Source organism: Halichoerus grypus, chromosome 10, assembly GCF_964656455.1.
Source record: "Halichoerus grypus chromosome 10, mHalGry1.hap1.1, whole genome shotgun sequence".
In the NCBI taxonomy this organism is placed as follows: Eukaryota; Metazoa; Chordata; class Mammalia; order Carnivora; family Phocidae; genus Halichoerus; species Halichoerus grypus.
Genome location: NC_135721.1, coordinates 58,298,885 through 58,324,909, shown reverse-complemented (window position 1 = coordinate 58,324,909; position 26,025 = coordinate 58,298,885). Strand labels below are relative to the sequence as shown.

At 36.5% G+C, this 26,025-nt stretch overlaps 2 protein-coding genes and 1 pseudogene across 4 annotated transcripts in view; 2 read left to right on the top strand and 1 right to left on the bottom strand.

The window, feature by feature from the left end:
* LOC118545239 (COMM domain-containing protein 1) overlaps nucleotides 1-26,025 on the top strand; it is a 186,422-nt gene that overhangs the window by 90,369 nt on the left and 70,028 nt on the right. For 2 of the 3 annotated variants that reach the window (XM_078056501.1, XM_078056500.1), the window contains exon 2: nucleotides 4,988-5,269. In XM_078056501.1, the coding sequence (XP_077912627.1) occupies nucleotides 5,006-5,269 (264 nt within the window). In that variant the 5' untranslated portion in view covers nucleotides 4,988-5,005. Of the gene's footprint in view, nucleotides 1-1,083; nucleotides 1,231-4,987; nucleotides 5,270-26,025 lie in introns of those variants that run through there. The other variant, XM_078056502.1, reaches the window with a different exon arrangement.
* Nucleotides 5,134-26,025, top strand: part of B3GNT2 (UDP-GlcNAc:betaGal beta-1,3-N-acetylglucosaminyltransferase 2) — a 185,346-nt gene continuing 164,454 nt past the window's right edge. Inside the window, exon 1 of the mRNA XM_078056497.1 lies at nucleotides 5,134-5,269. The gene's annotated coding sequence lies outside the window, so the exon portion shown is untranslated. The remainder of the gene's footprint in view (nucleotides 5,270-26,025) is intronic.
* On the bottom strand, nucleotides 9,381-9,624 carry LOC118553957 (mitochondrial import inner membrane translocase subunit Tim8 B pseudogene; annotated as a pseudogene).

Sequence of the window (26,025 nt, the reverse complement as noted above, 5' to 3'; positions counted from 1 at the left end):
GTGGCTTCACTCAGTGATTATATTCTAGCAGCAGCAGTTTTGCCAATAATAATAATATGATGGTTTACATTTTTATTTTTTATTCAAATTCTCCCTTTCCTCTGATTTCGTAGCCTAAATTACCTTTGGCTCAGAGTCCCTTGCTTAGCAAGGCTAGATTAGGCAAACAAATCATCACTTTGGGATTATTTTTTATCTTTATCTAGGAGTTTATGGTTTGTGATATACATGAGAGGATTTTGTAAAGAAGTTGGTAACTTTTAATAATTCTAGACTTTATGTTGATCTGCAGCATTTATTATTTTTGGTTTAAAAAGTTGTTGTTAAGGTTGTGAGTGCTTTTTAGAACATGAATTCTAGGGCACCTGGGTGGCTCAGTTGGTTAAGCGACTGCCTTTGGCTCAGGTCATGATCCTGGAGTCCGAGATCGAGTCCCGCATCAGGCTCCCTGCTCGGCAGGGAGTCTGCTTCTCCCTCTGACCCTCCCCCCTCTCATGTGCTCTTTCTCTCTCATTCTCTTTCAAATAAATAAATAAAATCTAAAAAAAAAAAAAAAAAAAAACATGAATTCTAGGGGTTGTGTTAGATGCTATAATTGCAGAGATAATGTAGACCCTGCCCTCACAGATTAGAATCTGTTGGGTGAAATAAACTTGTAAACAGATAATTCCATTACATTGAGGTAAGTGTGATGACAGAGATATTAGGGCATTTCTGGAATAGAAAGGGGCCCTTACCTTTTTAGGGGAGGAGGAATATTGGAGAAGCCATGCTTGAAATGAGTCTTGAATGGTAAATAGGAGTTAATCTGGTGAAGGACATTTAATCTGGTGGAAGTTAATGTGACGGAAGGACATTTCAAGCAGTTAGAATAATGGACAAAGACACATAGAAAGAAGTAGCATGTTAGGATTTCTCGTAGGGGAATTTCAAATAGGTTAGTGCTGTGTGAATGACAAGTGAGGAAAGCAGGAAGCTGTAAGATATGAGCAAGTGGTTCTCAAACCTATTATGTCCATTGTTTCCTTTCTATAGTAAATATTTTCTCTCTTTTTTAAGATTTTATTTATTTACTTATTTGAGAGAGAGAGAACGAGCAGAAGGGGAGAGGGAGAAGCAGACTTGCCACTGAGCAGAGAGCCCGATGCAGGACTCGATCCTAAGACCCTGGCATCATGACCTGAGCCGAAGGCAGACGCTTAACCTACTGAGCCACCCAGGCGCACTACAGTAAATATTTTCTAATGCCCCTTTATTTATTCTTAAATAGAATTTATGTATAATTATAATTCATATATAATAAAATTAACATGCATAATTTCTAACAAATCAACATCATGACATAAATCTAATATAGTCCATTTATAATAAAATAATTTGAAATAATGTATTTTAAAATGTAAATATTCAAGCATTACTGCATTAGAACATATAGTGAATCAAACATATACTTGTACCTATATGTAGAATCCCTGTGAATGTGCAACAATAAACACAGACTTATATAGATATATTGATAATTCAGATATTTTAACTGGTATTGCCATTGGTAATGAGATTTTCCAAAATGTTCGACAACTGTTTGTAAAGTTCTGACCAAAGTACAAATTATATTACTTTCATTCCTATAAAATTTGGTATTTATTAAAACTGCAAAATATTTTTATGAAAAAAGAAAAAATTAATTTCTAGGTTCGGGTAATTATAAACAGGTTTTTCCACATAATGTTAAATGGGACGTTACCAAGTCATGTGGGGCATGAGTCAGTTTGTTTTGTGGAATGTTCTTGAGCAGGGACTGGTAAACTACATCCCAGAGCCACACTGCCTATTTTTGTATAGCTCATGAGCTAAGAATCTTAGGTTTGTATATTTTTAGAGTTGGACCAAAAAAAAAAAAAAAAAGAGGAATATATAATAACAACTTTACAGAAAGTTTGCCAACTCATTTTCTTGAGCATTGTAGGATGCCTAGCATTCCTAGGTCCTGCTCACTAGATGCCAGTAAGCACTGCAATCACTATGAAACCAAACACAGCTCCAACATTTTTCAAGTTACTTCGGAGGGCAGTACTACCTTGTTGAGGACCACTACCCTAGATGATCAGTTTTCAATATTTTATTCCTCTGTGACACACTTAACAGTAATATGCATGATTTATTCTGATGTAGGTTTCTTGTGTTTGTAATTTTCTTTTTTTCTTCTATTCAAGGAAACAGTTAAAATGAGGCAAGAATTGTTAATATAAAGTTAACCTTGAAAACCCTCCCAATTTATGTTTATAAAAATAAATTTTACAAACTTTAATTCTTTTACTACTAATAATAACATTATTTGTAACTTATAACTTACACAGGAATTTTTACAATTGATAACCACTATAGCAGGTAATAGCCAACTGTTGGAAACCTTAACACAGGGAAGTGATAGTATCCTATTGACATTTTATTAATTTTTTTTCTTTTTAAAAGATTTTATTTTAGAGATAGAGAAAGAGTGAGAGGAAGAGCAGAGGGGAGGGACAAGCAGGCTCTGCGCTGAGTGCCGAGCCCAAAGTGAGGCTTGTTCTCAGAACCCTGAGACAATGACCTGAGCCAAAATCAAGAGTCGGAGGCTTAACCGACTGAGTACCCAGGTGCCCTGACATTTAGATTACTTTGGTGGGGTATAGAAGATAAGAGTTGAGGAGGTACAAGGTAGAAGCCTAGTTTAGGTACAAGAGAATGATTGCTCTCAAGTACTCAATACTGGGTAGTAGGGACAGAGCAGAAGGGACACATTATTAGAGAATTATTTCAGATATAAGAATCAGTAGAAGTTGATGAACAAAATGTTATATAGGCTTAGTTCTTAACCTTTGTTGCTCATTAGAATGATTTGGGAAGCTTTTAAACAATGCCACTGCCTAGGCCCTGTTTTAGAATTTTTAGAAATCAGAATTTCTGCCCAGAGTCTGGGCATTGATATTTTAAAAATGTACCTCATGGGGCGCCTGGGTGTACAGCTGGTTAAGCATCAGACTCCTGGTTTCAGCTCAGGTCATGAACTCAGGGTCATGGAATTGAACCCCCACATGGGGGCTCCGTGCTCAGTGTGGAGTCTGCTTAAGACTCTTCTTTTCTCTTCCTCTGCCCCTCCCCCTGCTCACTCGAGTTCTCTCTCTCTCAAATAAATAAGTAAATCTTAAAAAAAAAAATGTACCTCATTATTCTAATGTGCAGCCAGTGTTGAAAACCACTAATTCAAGTTGTGGAGGAGGGGGCAAGAATCAGGAATAAGTGAGTACCAGGCTGCCAGCTGAGGCTCCTGGTGGATAGAGGTGGCATGCCTTGAACAGTGTCTATTCCATGGTACCTATTCAAATATTTCTTGAATAAATGAAAATTGATGACTTTGAACTCGAACCACAATCAGTTCCTTATTTAATTTCTGATTATTCTAAATTTGGATGAATTGATCCCAGTTCAATATATTATTGACTGGGACCCAACCAAAATAAATTGTCACAGGTGAGGTTATATCAAAATAGATACCTTCATATGATTTGAGGAAAAGTATGATATGAATCATCTACATTGTGATGTGATATTGTGAAGCAAAGTGCTAGTAGAAATAATTTGACTTAATTATAGTATATTATACAAATTGATGTTTCTGTTGAGTGGCTTAGAGAATTTGGGTGTTTATGATGATGTTTATTTGAATTATACTGTGAAATATCTTTATCAAACATTGTTACATTTATCATATAGTTTTTTTTTTTACATTAATTGAAGAATGAAAGGCAGTATGTTTGTCTGTCAGCCCCGTCCTACTTCCTCTACCTATACTATGCTTGTATACTGTCTTCACACTCACTGTTCTCAATGCTACTGCCCAAGTTTAGTCAGAACTGTTGGTTCTAAATGATAGGAATATAGCTTAAACTATCTTGAATAGTAAATCAAATTTTTTGGTACCTGAAGGTGGAAAGGATGCTGAGATAGCATACGGAATTGAAGGAAGGTTTACAGGAACCAGGGCCTTGGGGATTATAGAGCAGGGATATCACTCCTTTAGAACCCACTCTCAACTCTGCTTGGCTTCATTCTTTTTATTGCAATCAGGCCTTTGCCAAAAGATCAAAGAGAGCAGTCTGCATCCTAGCCTCATGTTTTTCTGATACCATGACCCCAAGAGGCAAGACCATTTCTTTTCCTGCTCTAAATTAGGAGATTGATTTGGATCAGCTGTTGTGTCCAGAGAAAGGAGGATAACTATGATTTGTCTGGTTTGGAGCTCATGCCAACCCCAATGGCCAGGGGAGGATAAGGAAATACCAAAGAAGAGGCAAGGAAAATCTTGTCTTGAGACCAGATAATTAACAGTCACTGTCCTCTCGAAGGCTCCATTGCCACAGACCTTTGATGATTTTCCACTTCAGTTTATGTAGCAGCTTACTGTTCTCAAAACAGCAATGGCGGGGCGCCTGGATGGCTCAGTCGGTTAAGCGTCTGCCTTGGGCTCAGGTCATGATCCTGGAGTCCCAGGATCGAGCCCCATGTTGGGCTCCCTGCTCAGTGGGGAGTCTGCTTCTCCCTCTCCCTCTGCTCCTCCTCTACTCGAGCTTGCTCTCTCTCACTTACTCTCTCTCTCAAATAAATAAATAAAATAATTAAAAACAGCAATGGCGGGGCACCTGGGTGGCTCAGTTGTTGGGCGTCTGCCTTTGGCTTGGGTCATGATCCCGGGGTCCTGGGATCGAGCCCCGCATCGGGCTCCCTGCTCGGCGGGGAGCCTGCTTCTCCCTCTCCTGCTCTCCCTGCTTGTGTTCCCTCTCTCGCTGTGTCTCTCTCTGTCAAAAAAAAAAAAAAAAATTAAATAAATAAATAAATAAAAACAGCAATGGCAATTTAATAATCATTCAAAATATGATCTGTAGTTAAGAAGCTATCTTTTTCTGTTTATTTACCAAATTCAAATTTATTTTTTTTTCTGTCATTATAGTCTATTGCATCTGCAGACATGGATTTCAACCAGCTGGAGGCATTCTTGACCGCTCAAACCAAAAAGCAAGGTGGGATCACATCTGACCAAGCTGCTGTCATTTCCAAATTCTGGAAGAGCCACAAGACAAAAATTCGAGAGAGCCTAATGAACCAGAGCCGTTGGGACAGTGGGCTTCGGGGCCTGAGTTGGAGAATTGACGGCAAGTCGCAGTCAAGGCATTCAGCTCAAATTCACACCCCTGTTGCTATAATGGAGCTGGAAATAGGGAAAAGTGGACAGGTAAATCAAACTTTAATTTCCTTCTGTAAACTATATTTCTCATTACATGTTAGCTATATATTCAGATTGATTTTATGTAACAGTCTTCTTTGCAGAGATAATAAGAATAATAGGAAAAGACCCTGTTTCCTAGAATCCCTTTTCAGATATGGAATCATCTGAAAATTTGGATATTCCCAGTTTTGGATAGAATCTGGAAACCAGCCTCATGGTCCTGGCAGTTATCTCAGAAGTACAAAATGGGTCATTGGGGTGATTGCACAGAAGTTGGCTACTACTCCATTTTGGTTAGATCTCAGAATTCTTGGCGTTTGGTCAGAATCTTTAAAGCAATGATAGAGATGCTAAATAAAGAGCAGAAATTGAGATTAAACAACACAGAACAAAACTGTCTCACCAAGTCATCTTTTTTGGCAGTGTATCTTAATTACAGTATTTGTTCCTAAAGACCCTAAGTGTGCTATCTCTATCCTTGAGCCCACAAATAATTTTTAATTTGATCTTGATTATTTACAAAACAGTCCTCTTTTTCTTGCAGTTTCCATCGTCATTATAGCAGATGATTTTGGCATCTACATTGTTTTTCTTGAAGTCATTCAGTTTGTGCTTCAGATGACTGCCAGATCAGACTTTTAATGACCTGGTGTATGCCTTTTGAGAAAAAAAGAAAAAAGCAGCAACCCATAATTGGGAAGAGAAAACCCAGATCACTGAATTAGCTAACTAGATTTATTTTCAGATAAATAATCAAATAAGTGCTTCTGTTACATCCTATAATAGAAATTTATTTTTTTTCTACAGATGAGAGCATTTTTTTAGCTGTCAGTTTCCCTTACATATTCCTTTCTTAAGTTTCTTAGGATTTTTCAGTGTTTGTAGTTCCATAATAACACTAATTTTAATTTAAAAGGTAATTCCTTTAAAAAATAATTCTTTTTCAAAATACATTTGGAGAATCTTTTATACAGTTATTGTAAAATAGTGCTATTGCCTTTTTTGACTTTGGTTTGTCTGACCCTAAAGTCCGTTCTCTTAACCATTGTCATACATGGCCTTCCTCCTACTGTTCCAAGGTCAAAAATCTGACAGATTACAAAGGTGTGTTATGTGTTAAGTATACTTGGATATCTAAGTTTAACTAGCCATTTGTATAGGCTATTCATTTTTTATTTGGCAGTAGTGATTATTTCATTTTGTCTTTAAGTTTTTATAATTTGGGCAGGAATATGAAAACATGCATATCTATTTTAAGACATTCCTAGAAAGCTGTTATAATACTTCTTTAACTTGAGCAGGGGCGCCTGGGTGGCTCAGTCGGTTAAGTGTCTGCCTTCGGCTCAGGTCATGATACCTGGGTCCTGGGATCGAGCCCTGCGTTGGGCTCCCTGCTCAGCAGAGAGCCTGCTTCTCTCTCTTCCTCTGCTGCCCCCCCACCTTGCTTGTGTGCTTGCTCTCTCTCTCTCTGTCAGATAAATAAATAAAATAAAATTTTTAATAAAAAAATACTTTAACTTGCTATTTTCCTATTATTTCTTAAACTGCCTTTTGATTTTAGTAACTTATATCATCTGGATTTATTGGGTATCACCACAGGGATTTTTTAAATCTACTTGAAAATCTGTAAAGTTTTTTCTTTGATCTTGTTACCCAAAGTGGCATTCAACTGTTTGTTTTTTTAAGTGTAGAATGATTTTGCCAACAGTAAATCTAAACATTACAAATAATGTTGGCTAGCTTCAGGGATATTTTGTGATCAGTTGGAACGAGTTGGTAAATTTTTTTTTAAGTGGCCAGATAGTTTGTGCTTGACAACCGTATAGTTTCTGTCATAAGTACTCAACTTTGTTGTTGTAGCTCAAAAGCAGCAACAGACAATATGTAAATAAATGGACATTGATGTTTCTAGAAAGTTTACCTATCACAATATAATCAACAGATCTTAGAAGTCAGAGAGTCCTTAAGCACTTACCTGATGAATTACACAGGTAAAGTAGTCTATCCCCATTTTCTAGAGAAGGTATCTGAGATAGATATGATTTCCTTTAGACAGAGGTACTATGTGGTAAAATGAAAACTAAAATGGAAATCACTAAATTGATTTTTTTTTTTCCCCAAAAACCATTGATACCAACGTTTAGGAGCCAAAAAAACATGTTCATAATAAAATAAGGTAGTCGACAGCATTGATACTGAAATTGCTCTTTAACCCACAAAATCCTTTGACTGCAAATATATTCTTAAGAAAAGTTGTAAAAAAAAGTAAACAATAATACAACCTAGGCTGGCAATAATACATACAGCCCAAATCCTACAGGAAATGTTTTTGTGAGACCTGGATCCTTGGTTAGTACTTCTGTCAGCCTCTAAGTAAATATTATTTATGAAGTACTCCACTATATCAAATTTCCAGTTTTTAGAACATCTATAGGCAACAAAGTCAAAGTTATTTTCATATGTAGACATTGAATGAACTTGTGAGGGAATTAATGATTCTAAGATACTGGGAGGTTGCTTCCAAGAAGAATGACCAACTTTTTTGAACTCTGTGTGTGTGCATATGTGTGTATTGATATACCCCAAAGTAACTAAATTACTGTCTTCAGTTTATGTCATTTTAAATCAGTTGTTCTCAATGATAGCTGCACATAAGAATCGCTTGTGGGGCTTTAAAATTTTTCATGCTTAGGACAGTGTTGAGACCAATTAAATAAGAATCTGTGGGGATGGGACCTGGGTATCAGTATTCGTTAAAGTTAGTGATTCCGGTATTCATCCAGAGTTGAGAACCACTGTATTAAAGGTAGCCAAACAATGTGAATTGAAGTGTAAATAGAGCTTGGTATCAAATTTTTACAGTGAGAATTCAATATACATTGGCATAGTACTTCTAGTTACCATAATGTATGGAGTGCTTGGGGACTCTCTTCAGGAACTAGATGTGGTAGTGGTGGGTTTTTTGTCTTCCCTTCTCTATTTAAATTGCTTTCTCCTGCTAGTTTGTCTGTGTTACTTCTTTCTTTAGTCCAAAAACTACATTTGGTGATAAGTGACCAAGTACAGGCACTGGCTTTTTTCTATTAACACAATATAATAGACTTTTGGAAGATGAGGAAGCCGAAGTAATAGAGAAGTAACTAAAGCAGTATACATTTATGGAAATCTACAGAGCTAGAGAAAATGAGTATGAACTAGTGAACTAATTACTTTTCTTAGAATGTTTTTCTCCAACAGAAATAAAAAATTTTGCAAGAATAAAACATGAATTCAATGGTGAAAGAACATAGAACACTTTGAGGTGAACATTTCATGTACAAAGAAAAGAACAAGTGCTTTACTTGTACAGTTGAGATCCTATCATATTTGGGCATAAATCACTGAGGGTCCCCAAGCCTTGAGGACTATTGGAATCTGGTATGTGTCTTTAGGAAAGTTTTATTATTTAATGTACTTATTAACTCCATGTTGTGGTTTTCTTCTGGAATGTAATTATCATAGAATGTCTTCTTTTTTAAATAGTAACTTTTGGGGGGATAATTTATATGTTTAGTGAAGTCTCATTTATGGTTATTTCTTTTTTAAAGATTGAATTTTGGTATTTTTTAAAGATGTGTTGGTTTTTCCTTTGTGACTTTTTTTTTTAGAATTTATTTTTGTTAGTAATCTCAACACCCAACATGGGGCTCGAACTCACAACCCTGAGATCAAGATTTACATGCTCTTCTGACTGAGCCAGCTAAGCACCCCTTTTTTGTGACTTCTTGTTTTTCAAGACCAATAAAACATTTTGTGAGGAAACATTTAGCCACAACCTCAGTGCTGAACCGTTTAGTGATAAATTGTTCCTCTTATCTTCCACCAAATTGTTCTTTGGTATACATTTTGAAGTGCCCTGCCTGTAGAGATCAGAAATACAAAGCTCTGTTTCTTTTTGCCTTTCTAAAAAATGGCTAATGTTACTGCCTTTTCTAGACTAGGATTTAGTGTACCAAGCACTCCTCTAGGTTTGGGTCTGTTTTCAGCAGACGTAGGGAAGACAACCTCCCCTCCCCTGCCCTTCAGTCTGCTTAATAACAAGTCCTTTGCTGCTTCTGTCACTCTCCCTGGGGATGGCCTACTGTTCTTTCTGTACAGTCTGGGCAGCCTGACTGGTGATAGCAAGAGTAGTGTCAGTGAAGCAGCCCACACAGCTAGAGAGAGAATTTTCAGTGGGAGAGTCTAGGCGATTCTCTGGCTTCTCCACACATTTATCCCAGCACAGCTCCAAGATGTGATACACCCGTGCAGTGAACTGCATGCACCTTTTGTTGTTTGGCTGCCACCAACTCTGCTTCATGTGCCTCACGCAGGTCTGCCATTATCCTTCTCGAGCTTGGGTGATTAATAACCAGTTTATTATTATTATTAACAGCTGAGCTCTGTTATACCACTGTAGCTTCACCAGCTTGAGCAATGCCGCCACAACTCCCTGGTTTGTGTCATAGGAAAAGAAGCAAAGATTAAAACACATACACATTCTCTGACACTCTTTCTCACTTACATAAACACGTATGTACATACATAGGTTTTATGTGTGTGTGTATAAATATATGGAGAAATAAAAGGATAGGGGTGCCTGGGTGGCTCAGTCAGGCATCCAACTCTTGATTTTGGTTCAGGTCATGATCTCGGGGTCATGGGATCAAGCCCCACTTGGGGCTCTGTGCTTGGTGTGGAGTCTGCTTGAGATTCTCTCCCGCTTTCAAAACATACATACGTACATACATACATAAAATCTTTTTAAAAAATGAAATATAAGGATAGAATATAGAGAATAAATAAAATGCCATTGTTTTTATCAATGCTCAGTCACCATTTTAAGATCATATTGCCTTACTCCAAATACCTACCAAGGGGAGCTTAGATATCTCATTTGGTTATATAAGCTGTAGTGGTTGGCCTATTTCTGGTAATTCTTATATTTAAGCTTGTTTTCACTTTTAGCGATGTAATAAAGGATAACTTCCACAGAAATTAGTGAAGGTAATGTAATAAACCACCTTTTGTCGCTAAGGATTGATGAAATTTAACAACTTGGGGATTATTAAATCAGTTTAGAATGGAGTTTTTAAAATAAATTTTTCATTTTATATTTTATATCAGGTTTAGAACATGGAGTTTATTTAAACTTTAGTTCTGAATGGGCCAACCCTTTTTTGTAGCTCTAAGGTGTGTTTCATAATAGTTTGTGTTCTAAAGTTGAGGTCCTAAATTTACAGTTCCAAGATAATCATTTATAGAAGACAATGCCTAAAGTCTGTAACCACACAGAAAAGAAAAAGAATAAGAAGTTTTGTCTCCCTTGAAAGCCACTGTGATTTTTACTGTGTTCATGTTTGCTAAAAAACAAACATGGAGATCTAAAGCTTAAAATTTAAATTCTAACTCTGAATTAGCTATTTGCAAAAAAATACCTTGTACAGAGGAAATGTTTACCAAAACAAAAAAAAGTTGCAAAAAAAGCTTTTACTGTTATAAATTAAAATGGATAGTTACATAACAGAATAGGTTATAGTTAATGGGGGAAAATGTAAGTTTAAAGTGGTCATCTAGTTATGAAAGATTAAAATCAGAATTATTCAGTAGTTGATAATTTACCAATTGAAAAGTAGACATTTTGAGTATGTTTTATATATTATACTTCTTATTGTGTAATAAGTGGTATTTCATATTTTTAATGTGTTAAATATTAGTTTGCTCTACTATTAATGTAGTCCTTGGTTTTCTTAGCCAAGTCGTTGTTTAAAAATTTATACAGTGTTTTGCATTTGCATTTATTTTGGTCTTAAGTAACAGCCTTTTGAGATTGCAGTTACTTGACCCATGAGCATTTGACCTACTTGAGTTCTCTTTTCTTTGAAACACTTGTCCTTCCAGGATACCACATTTGCCTGATTTACCTTTTAGCTATCTAGTCTGCTCTTTTCTTTCCCCCTTTTAGATCTCTTTTGCTGGCTCCTTCTCATTTCCCCAACATCTAAAAGTTGGAGTGTCCCTGGCCTTGGGTCCTTGGTCCTCTTTTCTTCTTACGTACAACACACTTCCTAGGTTATCCTATCCATTTTCATGGATTTAAATATCATCTATATGCTAACAGCTCCTGAATTATATCTTCAAACTAGATTTTTCCCCTAAATTCCAGATATATATTTATGACATACTTGAGAATTCTACTTAAATGTGAAAAGGGTATCAAAAAATTGAATATGCCCCAAATTAAGTTCCTCATAAGCCTCCTAAACCTGTTCCTCCTTCATTTTTTTCATCTCAGTTAGTGACACATCCATTCTTCCAATTTATATCCTTTCATTTTCTCACACCCACATCAAGTCCATCATCAAATCCTGCTAGGTTTAATTTTAAAATATGGCTTAAATTTTATTACTTCTCACTAACACCCTCCCTCCCCACTATTCTGTTCAGATCACCAACACTGCTCTCCTAGATCGTTAACAACATTCTCCCAACTGGTCTATTTGCATCTGCTCTTTAACTTATTCTCAACACACAGTAGTATATCAACAGAGCAAATCATGTATTCATGGCTCTTATCTTATTAGTGACTTCCTATCTCAATTAGATTAATAGCTCTTTCCCTTACTCACTCTTCTCTAACTAGACCCAGTGGCTTCCTTGCTGATTTGTGGAACATGTCAAGCATGTGGAACATGTCTGTGCATTTGCTGTTCCTTCTCTCTGGATTGATCTTCCCTCAGATATCTGCAATAATAGCTTTTCCACTTTTCTGACATCTTTTTTTTTTCTTCCTAATTCACCTTCTCATTAATGTTTTCACTGACCATCTTTCTAAAAGTTCCGTCCTCCACTTCCTGCTTTATTGTTTGAAACTTCATTGAGCCATAATATCCATACAATAATCTGTATCCATTTGAAGTGTCCAATTTGATTAATTTTGGCTGGTGTATACACTTGTAAAATTACCACTATAGTCAAGAGGCAGAATGTGTCTATCAGCCCCCAGAAGTTTCCTTGTGCCCCTTTATAGTTCATCCCTCTCTCTACCCCAACTCCTAGGCAACCAGTGATGTACCTTCTGTTATCATAGATTAGTTTTTTTTTCTGTATTTTTTCTTCCTGCCACTTATTCTAACTAGCATACTGTATATTTTGTTTTACTTATTAATCTTGCCTGTGCTCCACATTAGCATATAAGGGAGCAAGGATTTTTAGTGTTTTGTTCACTGATGTATCCTCAAGGTCTAGGATGCTGTCTGGCACGTGATGTTCAGTAAATATTAGTTGAATGAGTAAATGAATCACTGAATCCATTATTTACAAAGCATCTACCGTGTGTCAGACTCTCAGTAGGTGTTGGGGATATATCAGTGAACAACATAGACAAATCCTTTATCTTATGGAGCTGACAGAAAAAGAAAAATAGTAGTAATTAGTGTAAGAAAGTATATCAGAAACTGAAGAACCTTACCAAAGCACAGAAGAGGGAATAACCCTCTTTACCCAGGAAGTTAGGGAAGGCAGTTGTGAGCAGGTAACATTTGCATTTGATTTCTCTGACAACTTCAGCTCTCCTATTCAGAGCTGAGAGTCATGAACTAAGAAAAGTTGGTACAGGCAGTACAGATTCTTTAGAGTTTATGAACATACCACTTGCATTTAACAGCTAGGTACGACCTTTGGTAGGGTTTAGTACAGGTTCCTGATGATTGTCATTTCTTTTTTTATCACGTCCTACATGTTGGTTTTCCAGTTTCTCAACCCACAGGCAGTAAGAAGTAGCAAGAAGTAAATTGACAGAAAAATTATTGCAAGCAAAAGTAAGACTCTTAGTGCACTGGTCTTAGCATCACGGAATATCAGACTCACCCAGGAAGCTTTAAAAAATTATGGATGCCCAGATCTCACCTCAAAGTAAGGGGCTACTGCTTTAGCTTGAGTGAGGAAAGGCTTTCTGAGGAGGCAGGCTGATCTAGAAGTGCAAAACGCAGAGGAAACAGGAAAGGCAAGAAGTTGGCTTTGGTAAGAAATTTGGATTTTTATTCTAAGTATAATAGGAAATAATTAGAAGGTTTCAAACAAAGGAATGATGCAATGTGATATGTTCTTATAGGATCACTTTGACTCATGTGTGAAGGATGGATTATAGCACAGTTCAGAGTGAAGCCATGACACCAAGATCCCCACCCTCCCCCCCGCCCATATCACTGAGGTTGGAATTGGTTTTTTGCACATTAAAAGCAATTCTCTTTTTTGCTTCCAGATCTCTGTGTGATAATATGTAGGTAAAATGGGATCTCAAGGTGAAAACAAAGCAAAAACCAAAACACTCCATCCCTCATTCTGTTACCAAAGGCTAAGTATCCAGAATGAACAGAGTCAAAATTAATACTTCCATTTCCAAATGGGGTTATGTAGACCTCTGATAATCTCCATTCCACATTTCCACCTCTGTTCCACAATTTTGACAGTTCTCTTCCTTTTTAAAATTCATTGTAACATGTTTCAAAATTTGTTTGTTAAGCCTAGGGATAACATAAAAATCAGTATTGTGCCCCCTCCCCCCAAAAAAATTGAAGCCAGGAGAACACTTGGAGTTATTGTAGTGGTCCAGGTGAGATGATGTTGGCAGAGCAGAGGGAGATAATTTTAGCAGTCAAGGTAGAAAGAAGTGAGCAGACAGAAGAAATGTTTTGAATGTAGATGAGTTGCTTTGAGATGAGTTGGAAAGCATGTGGAAAAGGAAAGAAAGTGAGGAATTAGCGATAACTCTTGAGTTTTTTGCATGTATGTTAGTATAAATTGATGATCCTTGTCTTTAAATAGTCTTATTGCTAAGGTGACCATCCAATACAGAACTTGAGTTTTTTGATAGCTATAATTAGCCCTTCCACTTAGGAAAAAAAATGAATTAAAAGTAATGATTTAATATTTGGCACAAACAAAAAAATGCTGTTTGTGCTGAAGTAATTTTATTTTTAAACTCCAAATTTATAAAGAGATGCATTTGAGATTACTGAGCTTAAATTTTTCCTAATAGGCTTTGAAAGAAATCATTGTTTCTTATGGTATGCCCATTTCTGTATGTATATTATACTTCAGTAAAATGATTTAAAGAGGGAGAGAGAGATTTGAGTGTTTGTCTTTGTAAGCTCATTGACCCTGTGAGAATGGGGCTTTGGCACTGCTGAAATCCTCAGCTTCTGACTAGTAGCCTGCCAACAGAAAGCCTCTGGTGTTGGACTTCTTTCAGATTGTTGCTGTTCAGACTCTCTGGTTCTGTTCTTGTGGACAGATGGGGTGCTTGAAAGGAAGCCAGGAAACCAAGCCTTAATAGGACTTGGAAATAATTTTTAGATGTAAGTTCTTTATGCCGAACCCAGGGTGACAGTCTATCCTCCTCAGCAATGTTGAAACTGCTTGTGTTTGGCTAGTATTTGTATATTGGCTGGTTGGCTGTGGGCTAAATTCCATGTATGCCACTGCTCTACTGCCAAGATGAATGTAGAAGGCCTCTGGCCCAAGCTCATTCTTAGCTCTTGTTTTTTATCGTGTAAAATATACATAACATAGAATTTATCATTTAACCATTTTTAAGTGTATAGTTCATTGGTTTTAAGCACATTCACAGTGTTGTGTGAGCATCACTACTCTCTATTTCCAGAACTTTTTCATCATCCCTAACAGGAATGCTACATCCATTGAACAGTAATTCCCCATTCCTACCTCTCTCTGGCCCTTAGTAACTTCTGTTTACTTTCTGTATCTATGAATTTCCCTACTCTAGATACCTTGTATAAGTGGAATCATACAATATTTGCCCTTTTGTGTCTGGCTTATTTTGCTTAGAATAATATCTTAAGCTTTGTCCATGTCATAGCATGTGTCAGAATTTCATTCCTTTTTAAGGCTGAGTTATTTCATTGTATGTATTGGCAGATTTTATTTATCCTTTAATATATTGATAGACATTTGAGTTGTTTCCACCTTTTGGCTATTGTGAATAATGTTACTATGGACATGGATGTACAAATATCTGTTTGAATCCCTGCTTGTAATTCTTTTGGGTGTATACCTAGGAGTGGAAATGTTGGATCATATGGTAATTCTGTGTTTACATTTTTGAGGAACTACCAAATTGTTTTCCACAGTGGCCGCGCCATTTTACATTCTTTCTAGTAATGCATGAGTATTCAAAATTTTGCACATCTTTGTCAACACTCCCTCCCTCCTTTCCTCCCTTCCTCCTTTCCTCCCTCTCTCCCTCCCTCCCTTCTTCCCCTCTCCCTCCCCTTCCTCCCCTTTCCCTCCCCTCCACTCCCCTTTCTTCCCTCCCTTCCTTCCTTCCTCTTTCCTTCTTCCACTTTCCTTCTTTATTTTAATGAATTACCATCTATGCCTCGGTGGCTCAGTCAGTTAAGCATCCGACTCTTGATTATGGCTCTGGTCATGATCTCAGGGTCTTGAGGCTAGGCTCTGTGCTGGGCATGGAGCCTACTTAAGATTCTCTCTCTCCCTCTCCCTCTGCACCCCCCACCTGCTTGCATGCTCTCTCTCTCTCAAAAATATAAATAAGTAATTAGATAAATAAATAGCCATCCAAATGGGTGCAAAGTGGTATTGTGGTTTTGACTCTCTAATGATTAGTGATGTTGAGCATCTTTCCGTATGCTTATGGGCCATTTGTAAATCTTCTTTGGAGAATTATCTATTCAAGACCTATGCCCATTTTTTAACCTGTTTTTTGTTGTTGCTTTTGGTGTCATTATTGAGTTGTAGGAGCTCCTTATATATAAATTCTGGGTATCAATCCCTACAGATACATGACTTGCAAATATTCTCTCACATTCAGTTGGTGAATCACTTTTTAGATGCACAGAAATTTTTAATTTTAATGTAGTCCAATTTATCTATTTTTTCTTTTGTTTCCTGTGCTTTTGGTGTCATATCTAAGAAATCATTGCCAAATCCAGCGTCATTGAACTTTTTCCCCTGTGTTTTCTTGTAAGAGTTTTATAGTTTTAGCTCTTACATTTAGGTCTTTGATCCATTTTGGTTAATTTTTATATATGGTTTAAGGCCATTCTTAGCACTTTTGTATGGGTTTTTAAAAAAATGATTTCCCCTTTGGGGAAGTAGAAAGTAGGACTTTTGAACTTGGAAGCTAAGTTTCAGGTTTCTCATTTTTTTGAACTTTCCTGATAGCTCTATGTGTAATTAATTAAAGAGAGCTTAGTAGTATCACCCAAGATGCAGGTAGCAGTAAATGATGAGTGGTAGTCACTAGGAACCAGCTCAGATTAACTGCTGAATAAGTTCAACTTCCTGTTTATTGCCAGGGTTATTAATGTAAGTAGATTAGAGGAAGTAAAAAACAAAGGAAGTATATCTGAATTTTAATAAGTCATTTAATAGTATTATGGATACAGTAGAGAAGCATGAACTGAATTATGATGATAAAGCTAGTGAGTACGTGGCTAAATGAGTGGTCACATTCAAACAATATTGATCACAAAATGAATTTGATCTGTCATCCTGTGATACCTCCCCCTCATATACTCTCTTAGTTTAAAGGAAACAGCCTAGTCGTCTAAGGATATAATTTAAGCTCCCATGCCCAATCACCTATTTATATTGTACAGTCCAACCAAGCAGGACTATATTTTCCATACATGCATAACCTTTCCTGTTGCTGCTTGGAATGTTCTTTATCCACTCCCCATTTTCACTTAGTAAGATCTCTCTTCTTCACAGTCCGAAATACTGAATACCTCTCTTTTGAATTTCTCTCCATTTATATCATCTGGCTCTGATAATCTGAATTCTCAGGATATTTTGAACTTTTCTTTAGCATTTGATACAACTTAGATTTAAAAGATAAAACAAAGCACCTATATTAGTGTCTAACTTAATTAAGCAAAAAAGGAGGGTAGTGGGTTATGTACTTAAGAAGCCCAAACATGGTTCCTGGCTTTAGATATCTCTTGGCTTTGTTCATGTCATTCTGTAAACAAGCTTACTCCCCATGGAGGTAAGATGATGGTTATCAGGTCCAGATTCATCTTTTCAGCTTAGAAATACCAGGGGAAAGAGATGTTTCTCTCTTACCAATATATGTGTATTGATTAAAGACTGATTCTTATTTTTCCTGTGTAGATCACATAGCTACTCATGGAGAAGTCACTATTTACAGGAATTAGGGTATTTTAAGCTTGTAGTATTTGTCCAGCTCTTTGACCAAGGGCAAGGTAGGGTGTAGGTTGACAGCTGATACTACATGGAATAGGTGAGGAGTAGTTTCCCAGAGGAATTAGGCATACTGTACAGGCAAAATCAATATATGGTCTACTGCAGTGTCTTGGTAGTTTATACCTTCAATAAATTTTTGAATGAATTAATGAGGGAGAGAATCCATATATTAGTTATCTACTGCTGTATAACAAATTACCCCTAAAATTAGGGTCATAAAATAACAAGCATTTATTATCTCACAAAGGAGTTGGGATAAAAATTTGGGAGGAGCTTAGTTAAGTGATTCTAGCTCAGGGTTCCTATTGAGTTGCACTGGATATTGGCCAGAGCTATAGCTACCCCAGGGATTGGGGCTAGAGGATCTGCCTCCAGGTTCACCCATGTGACTGTTGGAAGAGGCCTCCGATCCCTTCTGGTTGTTGGCCATAGAGTGACATAGCAACTGGTTTCTTCCATAGTGAGTGATCCAAGAAAGAAAAAGCAAGCAGGAGGCCACAGTGCCTTGTATGACTTAGTCACTGACTTGTACACCATAACTTCTGCTTTAAAAAAAAAAAAGTAAGTATATGTCATAGTTTATTTTTGCTGGGAAATAATGAGGAATAGAGCAGTATAACAAGTATGGAATTAATGAAGTTAGCTCTTTTTGGTTTGTTGTCGTGTTTTAATATTCATCCATTTAGCAAATATCTACTAATATTTAATATAAGAACAGTAATTGCTGTTATTTATTATATTCTCATCATGGCTTCAAGCACTGTTCTGTGCATTGATTTATTCAGTCCTCTTACCAACCTCTGAAATAGGTATGATTTTGGGGGCAGGGGGTGAGAAGGTTATAGATTAACTTTATTTTTTAATAATTTTAGATTTACACAGAAGTTGCAGAGATAGTACAACGAGTTCCCTTATTCTCTTCATCCAGTTTTCCTTGTTAACATTTGTATTACCATGGTACATTTGTAAAAATAACAAACTAATACTGGTACATTGTTACTAATTAAACTACAGATTTTATTTGTATTTCACCAGTTTTTCCATTAATGTTCTCTTTCTGTTCCAGGATCCAATTCAGGGTACCACTAAGTTGCTGACTAAACTACCTAAATTGCATTTAGTTGTTGTATCTCCCTAGTTTCCTCTGGTCTGTGTCAGTCTCTCATCTTTCCTTATTTTTTATGACCATACAGTCTTGAAGCATACCAGCTAGATATCCTGTAGAATGTCCCCTAATCTGGGCTTGTCTATTGTTTTTCTCATGGTGAGACTGGATTTACGGGTTTTGGGAAAAATTACAACAGAGGTGAAGGGCCTTTCTCGTCACACCATATTAGAGGGTACATACAATCCACATGACCTGACTGTTGATGTTAACTGTCATCACATATTAAGGTTAGTGTTTACCAAGTTTCTCCATTGTAAAGTTAACCGTTTCTCCCTTTACCTACTCTGTTCTTTGGAAGTTACTTTTTTATTATTGTTTGGCACTGAGTCACTAAGTCTAGCCCACACTCAAGGGGAAGGAACTAGGCTCCACCTTTTGAAGCAAGTGTCAAAGAATTTGTGAACATATTTTAAGTCACTATAGTACATTCCTGGTCAAAATTATTGATGTTCCTCTCACATGTAAAATATACTTGCCCCCTCCCAATATCCTGCAACTCTCTCCTTTTATAATATCAGCTTATGGTCCAGGATATCATTATCTAAATCAAGTCTAGGTGTAGGCCTCATTAGGTGTAGTTCCTTAATTTCAGCTCCTTGAGTACATTACCTCTCTATTTGAAGATCTGTGAAACCAAAGAGGCAAATTATCTGTTCCCTACACACCCAGAATACAGTGGTCAGGCCAGACAAAGATAACCCTATAGACTATAGGCTGTCTTGTTAAAAAAGAGGGAAAATGTTGTCACAGAGGTGCCATTACTTCATGCCACTTCTGAAATTCAACTAGACATAGGTTGGTAGTTCTTTGATTAGAATTCAAAGTCTGGGAATTTCTCCATGGCTCTTAGGTTTGTCTCCTGGGCTTTTGGTTCTACACTTTGAGTTATCTTTCCTTTTCTGTGAAAGGTAGCCTGTATATGCAGTTGTATAGTTTCCGCTCCCCATTTCCTGCCTACAGATGTTTGGAAGTCTAAAGGACTCTTCATTTTGTACAGTTCATGTTTCTTTTGGTCCAAATGGGCAGTGTTTCTGCCCATATAATTCTCTTAAAAAACCTTATGGATCTTCTATAAATTCTTATTTGAACTCACTCCATTAGTTAGAAGCCACACTTAGAAATCTCTGTGAGATAAGCCATTTTCTATCTTGGGTCTCTGCTAAGGGACAATGGCTTTTAGCTTGTTGGAAGCTCTAGTGTTTGATTAAAAGAATCTGTGAGTTGTACTTTAAAATCTTTAAAAGGCCTTTTGTCTAACTGAATAGTACTTAGAAGCACCATCTCAGAGCTTTCTGAAGTTATGACAAAGAATTTTATAGCTACATTCTCAACCTCATCTTTTAGACCATGTTTTCTTGGCAATGCCTTGGATTTGAATTTTGCTTGGAAGCCATTTCTTATTTTAATATTGTTTGCATCTAGAGAGACTGAGAGCCTTCAGAACCAACAAGTTCTGGCTACTTTTTTGCTGAATTGTTCTTGAGATTTTTATTAGGAATTTGGAAATCTGTGGTCTGGGTTTCAGTGGTGTAGGCTTGGTAAAAGGAGAGGTCTGGGAATTATGAGCATTTGTTTAGTGGTCATTGAATTCAAGAGAGTATTGAGGAACAGAAGGTAGGCCAAGAGCAGAACTTTGAGAAATGTGGACCTTTAATGGGCAAGTGAATAAAGACTGTGAGGGAGGTAAAGTTGGAGGGGGTCAGTGATAGATTAGAGAAATGAAGAGTATAGAATTGGAGAAGTATTGACAATGGCATGGCCTCAGTTATTTTATATGCTGGATTTGGTGGGAAAATTTTCTGTTTCCTCTTCATATAAACTCTGAGTCAAGGAGATTAATGCCTTTTATATCATAAAGTTTCTAACATTAGCCTTTCTATTAAGAGGAAAGATGAAAACACCAACACAACTTTGGTTCTTTCCAGTTTACCTAGTTTTTCTTTTGTTGTTCATGCTTTTGATGTCACACCTAAGAATCCATTGCCAAATCTGTGCTACAAAGATATACTCCTATGTAACTCTTAGAGTTAGGTCTTTGATCCATTTGAGTTAATTTGGTATATGGAATGAGGTAGGGGTTGAATGAATTTTTCTTTTTGCCATATATTTTAGGTAAAGGAACCCCAACCTGTGAATGTGTAAGTTTGCTCTTATACATGGAGGACAGGCAGTATCTAATTCAGGGTGTAGATTATTTATTAATTTTTTTCTATAATGGAGTTTTTAATTCTTCTGTAGGTCCCTAAGAAAGTTGCTAAACAATAGTTCTTGAAATTTGTTTTTGCCTTTTTTTAACCTTTTGAATTTTGATTGTGAAGGAGGATGGTTCTAGAAAGTATAAGTCAGATATTCTAGGATCAGTTTTCTACTATTATTTACCAGTGCTTCCTTTCCCTTCACATGGAATGGGGACCAGTGTACTTGGTGAACAAATCATGAGGGTAAAGTATTTCTAGCAGTATATTTAGACCTTGTCTTTGGAATGCTTTAATTCTAGTCTCCAGCTTTTATTTGCTTTTAACAACTGAGTGGGGGATACTTCTGAATAACATAATTCTTGTAAATTCATACTTTATACCCCCTTGCTCCAATAGAAGTGACAAAATAAAAAATAGAAACTCAAAAGACATAGTCACATTAAAAAAGATAAACTTATCTGTGAACCTGAAATGGAATCAGAGCGAAGTGATGAGTGGGGCTAAAGTTATGGGTCTTTTGATCTCCATTGTAAGTGTTGGTAGCTGAGGGTTTGGTTTCTGTGCAGTCAGGGGAAGTAGATGCTCTTCATGGACACCATTTATATACAGTTTTAAAAAATATCCAGATCACTTAAAAATATGCATGGGAATGTTAAACAAAATTCAGAATAGTAGGTACCTGAAGAGTAGAGAGAGGAAAATGGGACAAGGGAGGAAAAAAAAACATAATGGCTTTAACAGTGTAAACTTTTATTACTTAAAAAACATGAGTTGTGTGTGTGTGTTGTGGGGGTAAAGGGGTACTCATAGGAATTTAGCCTAAGGAAACAATCTGAGATTCAGCAAATATTTATTTATGCAAATATTTATTATGAAATTTATGTGGTAGGAAATTAGAAACAACTGAATGCCCATTAATAGAGGAGTGAATGGGCCAGTGAGGGAAAATAAAGGAATAACCATATAAATGGTTATACCCACTCTACAAATAAATACCCTAGGCATTAAAAAAATTGTTTTTACAAATTATTTAATGAACAATTATTTATAAATTTTTGTTACTCATTTGAGAGAGAGACAGAGAGAGCACAAGCAGGGGGAGAGGCAGAGGGAGAAGCAGACTCCCCACTGAGCGGAGAGCCCGACATGGGGCTCGATCCCAGGGCCCTGGGATCATGACCTGAGCCGAAGGCAGACACTTAACCATCTGAGCCACTCAGGTGCCCCTATTTGTAATTTTTTATTGGAAAATATTCATGAAATTATGTTCAGTATGGGGAAAAAAGCAAGATACATATCTGTATACATAGTGTAATCAAAATTTAAAAATTTTTTGTTCTGGTAAAATGCACCTAACAAAATTGACCATTAATGACATTTTAGTACATTCACAGTGTTAAGCAACCATCACAATACAAATTTTATAAATACATATGTACTTGCACAGGGAAAAAAAATGCCAAAATAATACACAAAAAATGTTCTAGAAGATTATTTTTGGGTGAGGGGATGTGTGTATTTTTTATTCTATATCCTTTTTAGTATTTTCTGTATTTTTTTTTTTTTTTTTTTTTTAAAGATTTTATTTATTTATTTGACAGAGAGAGACACAGCGAGAGAGGGAACACAAGCAGGGGGAGTGGGAGAGGGAGAAGCAGGCTCCCCGCGGAGCAGGGAGCCCGATGCGGGGCTCGATCCTAGGACCCGGGATCATGACCTGAGCCGAAGGCAGACGCTTAACGACTGAGCCACCCAGGCGCCACCTTTTCTGTATTTTTTGTGGTGAAAATGCTTTGCTTTCCTATTCCTAAAAAGTAATTCTAAGCCTAAATAATAATTAGTTCTCTTATTTTTAATTTTTTTTATTTAAAGAATTTATTTATTTGAGAGAGAGAGGAAGAACACAAGGAGAGAGAACACGAATGGGGAGAGGGGCAGAGGGAGAGGGAGAGGGAGAAGCAGACTCCCCAATGAGCAGGGAGCCGAATGCAGGGCTCAATACCAGGACCCCGGGATCACGACCTGAGCTGAAGGCAGATGCTTAACAGACTGAGCCACCCAGGTGCCCCTTATTTCTCTTATTTTTAATCACTTTAATAAAATGTTTATTTTCATTTTGTTTACTTAAAATGTTATATAAAAGGCTAGAGGGCTTTTTGGCTTGTGTCCAAGAAAATGGTTTACTATATTAGGTTAATAATAAGCAGAAAGGTTAATTGAGAAGTTTAGTGAGGTTTGGCATTAGACTCTGATATAACATTTCGGATTTTTTTCTTGGATGTTGGACAACAGTCTAAGAAGTTAAGATTACTATTTCATTGATGTTTTCAAATTTATTAATATTTGTGATATATATACTTATATATAAAATATTAATAAATATTTTAATATTTTTTGGTCATAAAATGCTCTCCCTATATGTTTTATACTATAATTATCAGTATTTAGGTGATGAGCTTGTGGAAGAAATCTTTGCACTGTGTTTGGATTTAAATCTTCTGGAGACAGTATTTTATTTTACTTGCAATCTGCACAAAGAAAAGCTAGACCTACAATCTTTTTCAACTAAAGGGAATGCCTACAAATTTTTAAATTATAAGCCTAGTGAATTTCCTTATAGTGTATGTGATTGTACTCTATACATAAGTAAATTATACATAGATCCTTTGCTGTTGATGGTTACATTACAGAGAGCTTAAATAGGAATTTTGTATTGAATCTTTTGGGAAGAACTTTGAAGTTATTCTATGTATATGTCAGAGTATCTTCTTCAGGGCCTGTCAGCTCTATATCAGCACAGTATTTTGAAAATTTAGAATATTTACTATAATATTCTTTTCTACCCAAACTTATACTACTATCACTCTGACCTATTATTTCTTTTCCTGTTAACTAAGTTTTTTTCCCCCAATTTTATTGAGATACTGACTTAATTTAAGGTGTAAGCATGATGATTGATACCTGTATATATTGTAAAATGATTATCAGGGTCCTGGGATCAAGTTCCGCATCAGGCTCCTTGCTCAGCGGGGAGCCTGCTTCTCCCCCTGCCTGCCGCTCCCCCTGCTTTTTAAAAAAAGATTATTTATTTATTTATCTGAGAGGGGGAAAGCGAGCAGGGGGGAGGGGCAGAGGGAGAGAGAGTCCCAAGCAGACTCTGCGCTAAGCACGGAGCCCAACATGGGGCTTGATCTCATGACCCTGAGATCACAGCCTAAGCTGAAACCAAGTCAGTTGCTTAACTGACTGAGCCACCCAGGCCCCCAGTTGATATGATTTTTAAGTCTCCTTTACTCTGGAGATCCCCCTGTCCTGTTTTTCTCCCTTGTAATTTATTTGTTGAAGAAATTGGGTCATTTGTCCTGTAAAGTTTCCCAAGTTCCAGATTTTGCTGATTGCATCCCCATGAAGTTCTTTTTTTTTTTTTCCCCCATGAAGTTCTTAATTGCATGTTTCTCTGACCCCTGTATTTCCTGTTAGATCTAGAGAAGGGTTTCTCAATCTCCACTCTTGCTATTTATTGATTGATTGCTGAATAATTTTTTGTTGTGGGGAACTGTCCCTGTGCATTGTAGGATAATGTTTAGCAGCATTGCTTATCTCTAGCCACTAGGTACCAATAGCACCTTCCCCACCTCCCTGGTTGTGACAACCAAAAATATCTATTGATATTGCCAAATGTCCCCCAGGGGCAAAAATTGCCCCCATGGAGAACCACTAATTTAAGAGGCTTGATCAGATTTAGTTTCAGTGTCTTGGGAAGAATTCATCTGTGGTGGTGGTGTTTCCTCTCTTTTCTGAGCACCATTTTTTATCTTTTTTTGTCATATACATAGTCTTTTAACAGAGCATATACTGAAAATATTCCCTGATGCTTTAGAAGCCTTAATTTTAACATTTGGCATTTATTTGAGCATATTATTTAGTAATATCCAAAATATATTATTTTGCCATTTATTTTGAGCTTTAGAAAGAACCAACGTATTTACAAGCCTCCAGGATTTCAGTGTAGGTTTACAGTTTATATATGCAGGTGATTCTCTTTTTTTAGTATTATCTTAACAAAGGACTGGTTATTCAAAAAGTGTTGATAGCTAGTATCATTAATTAGAATTTCAAATGATTAATAAAGGGGAGTATACAGGCTAAGTTTATCTTTGAGATGTTGTAAAATGTTTTCTCAGTGTTTCATCTCCTGGCCATGTTGGTCATTGCCTCACTACTCTTTTAGCTTTCTTAGCAATTGATCTTGGTTTCTTGACCTCTTAACTGACTATCCCTTTCATCTTTTATAGCACTGAGAACTTGCTTGTCCCAGTAAAAAAAATAAAAAAAGGCATCACATTCATCTCACTATCTGCCTCTCTTTGCCTTTATCTTTCCTCTAAGGAACTGTACTCAGTCTGGCCCCACACCTGCCAGCCTCAGCTCTGGTTGGGTTGCCTTTGCTTTTAGATTTATTTTTTTACTTCCCTCTGTAAATCCTTACAGTAGTTAGACACAACCAACCCTGATTCTAGTGAACCAGTCCTCATAAGATAAAATATGATTAAGTCCTAAATGAATGCCGCTGTGTTAATGAGTACTTTTTCTTTTTTAATCAAGTTTACCTGGAAACCCAAATGCATTCAGTAGGTACTGTTTCATATTTCATCCTTTAAGTACCGAATTCTGTTATTAAAGATCATAGATACTTTTTAATCCCAGTTATTGGCTTGACTGAAACATTTTAAGAAGCATAATAGTCATTGGTAGGATAAAAACAAAAAAATACTACTTGTCCCTAAATGTGCTTCACCAGTGAAAGTTGTTGGTAATTAAAAATTTATTAATTCATATCTGGTTTTTCATTTTTACATTAAACTGAAGAGCCAGGGTATCATCTTTCATTTGGTTTACTTTTTCTCTGGATCCTATTGCCATTTATGTTAAACTAAATTTTATTTGGTTACTTATTTTAATGATGCCACATTTGCACTGAATTTTGTTTTTGAAGACTTTTATGATTTTTTGTGGGTCTTTAAATAAAAATGGTTTTGTGTTTTGAGAAACAGAATTTAATCTCTAATGAATTATGAAGAAAAGGATGGTGGGACTCCATCCGTCCTTCGTGATCATTTGTCTGACAG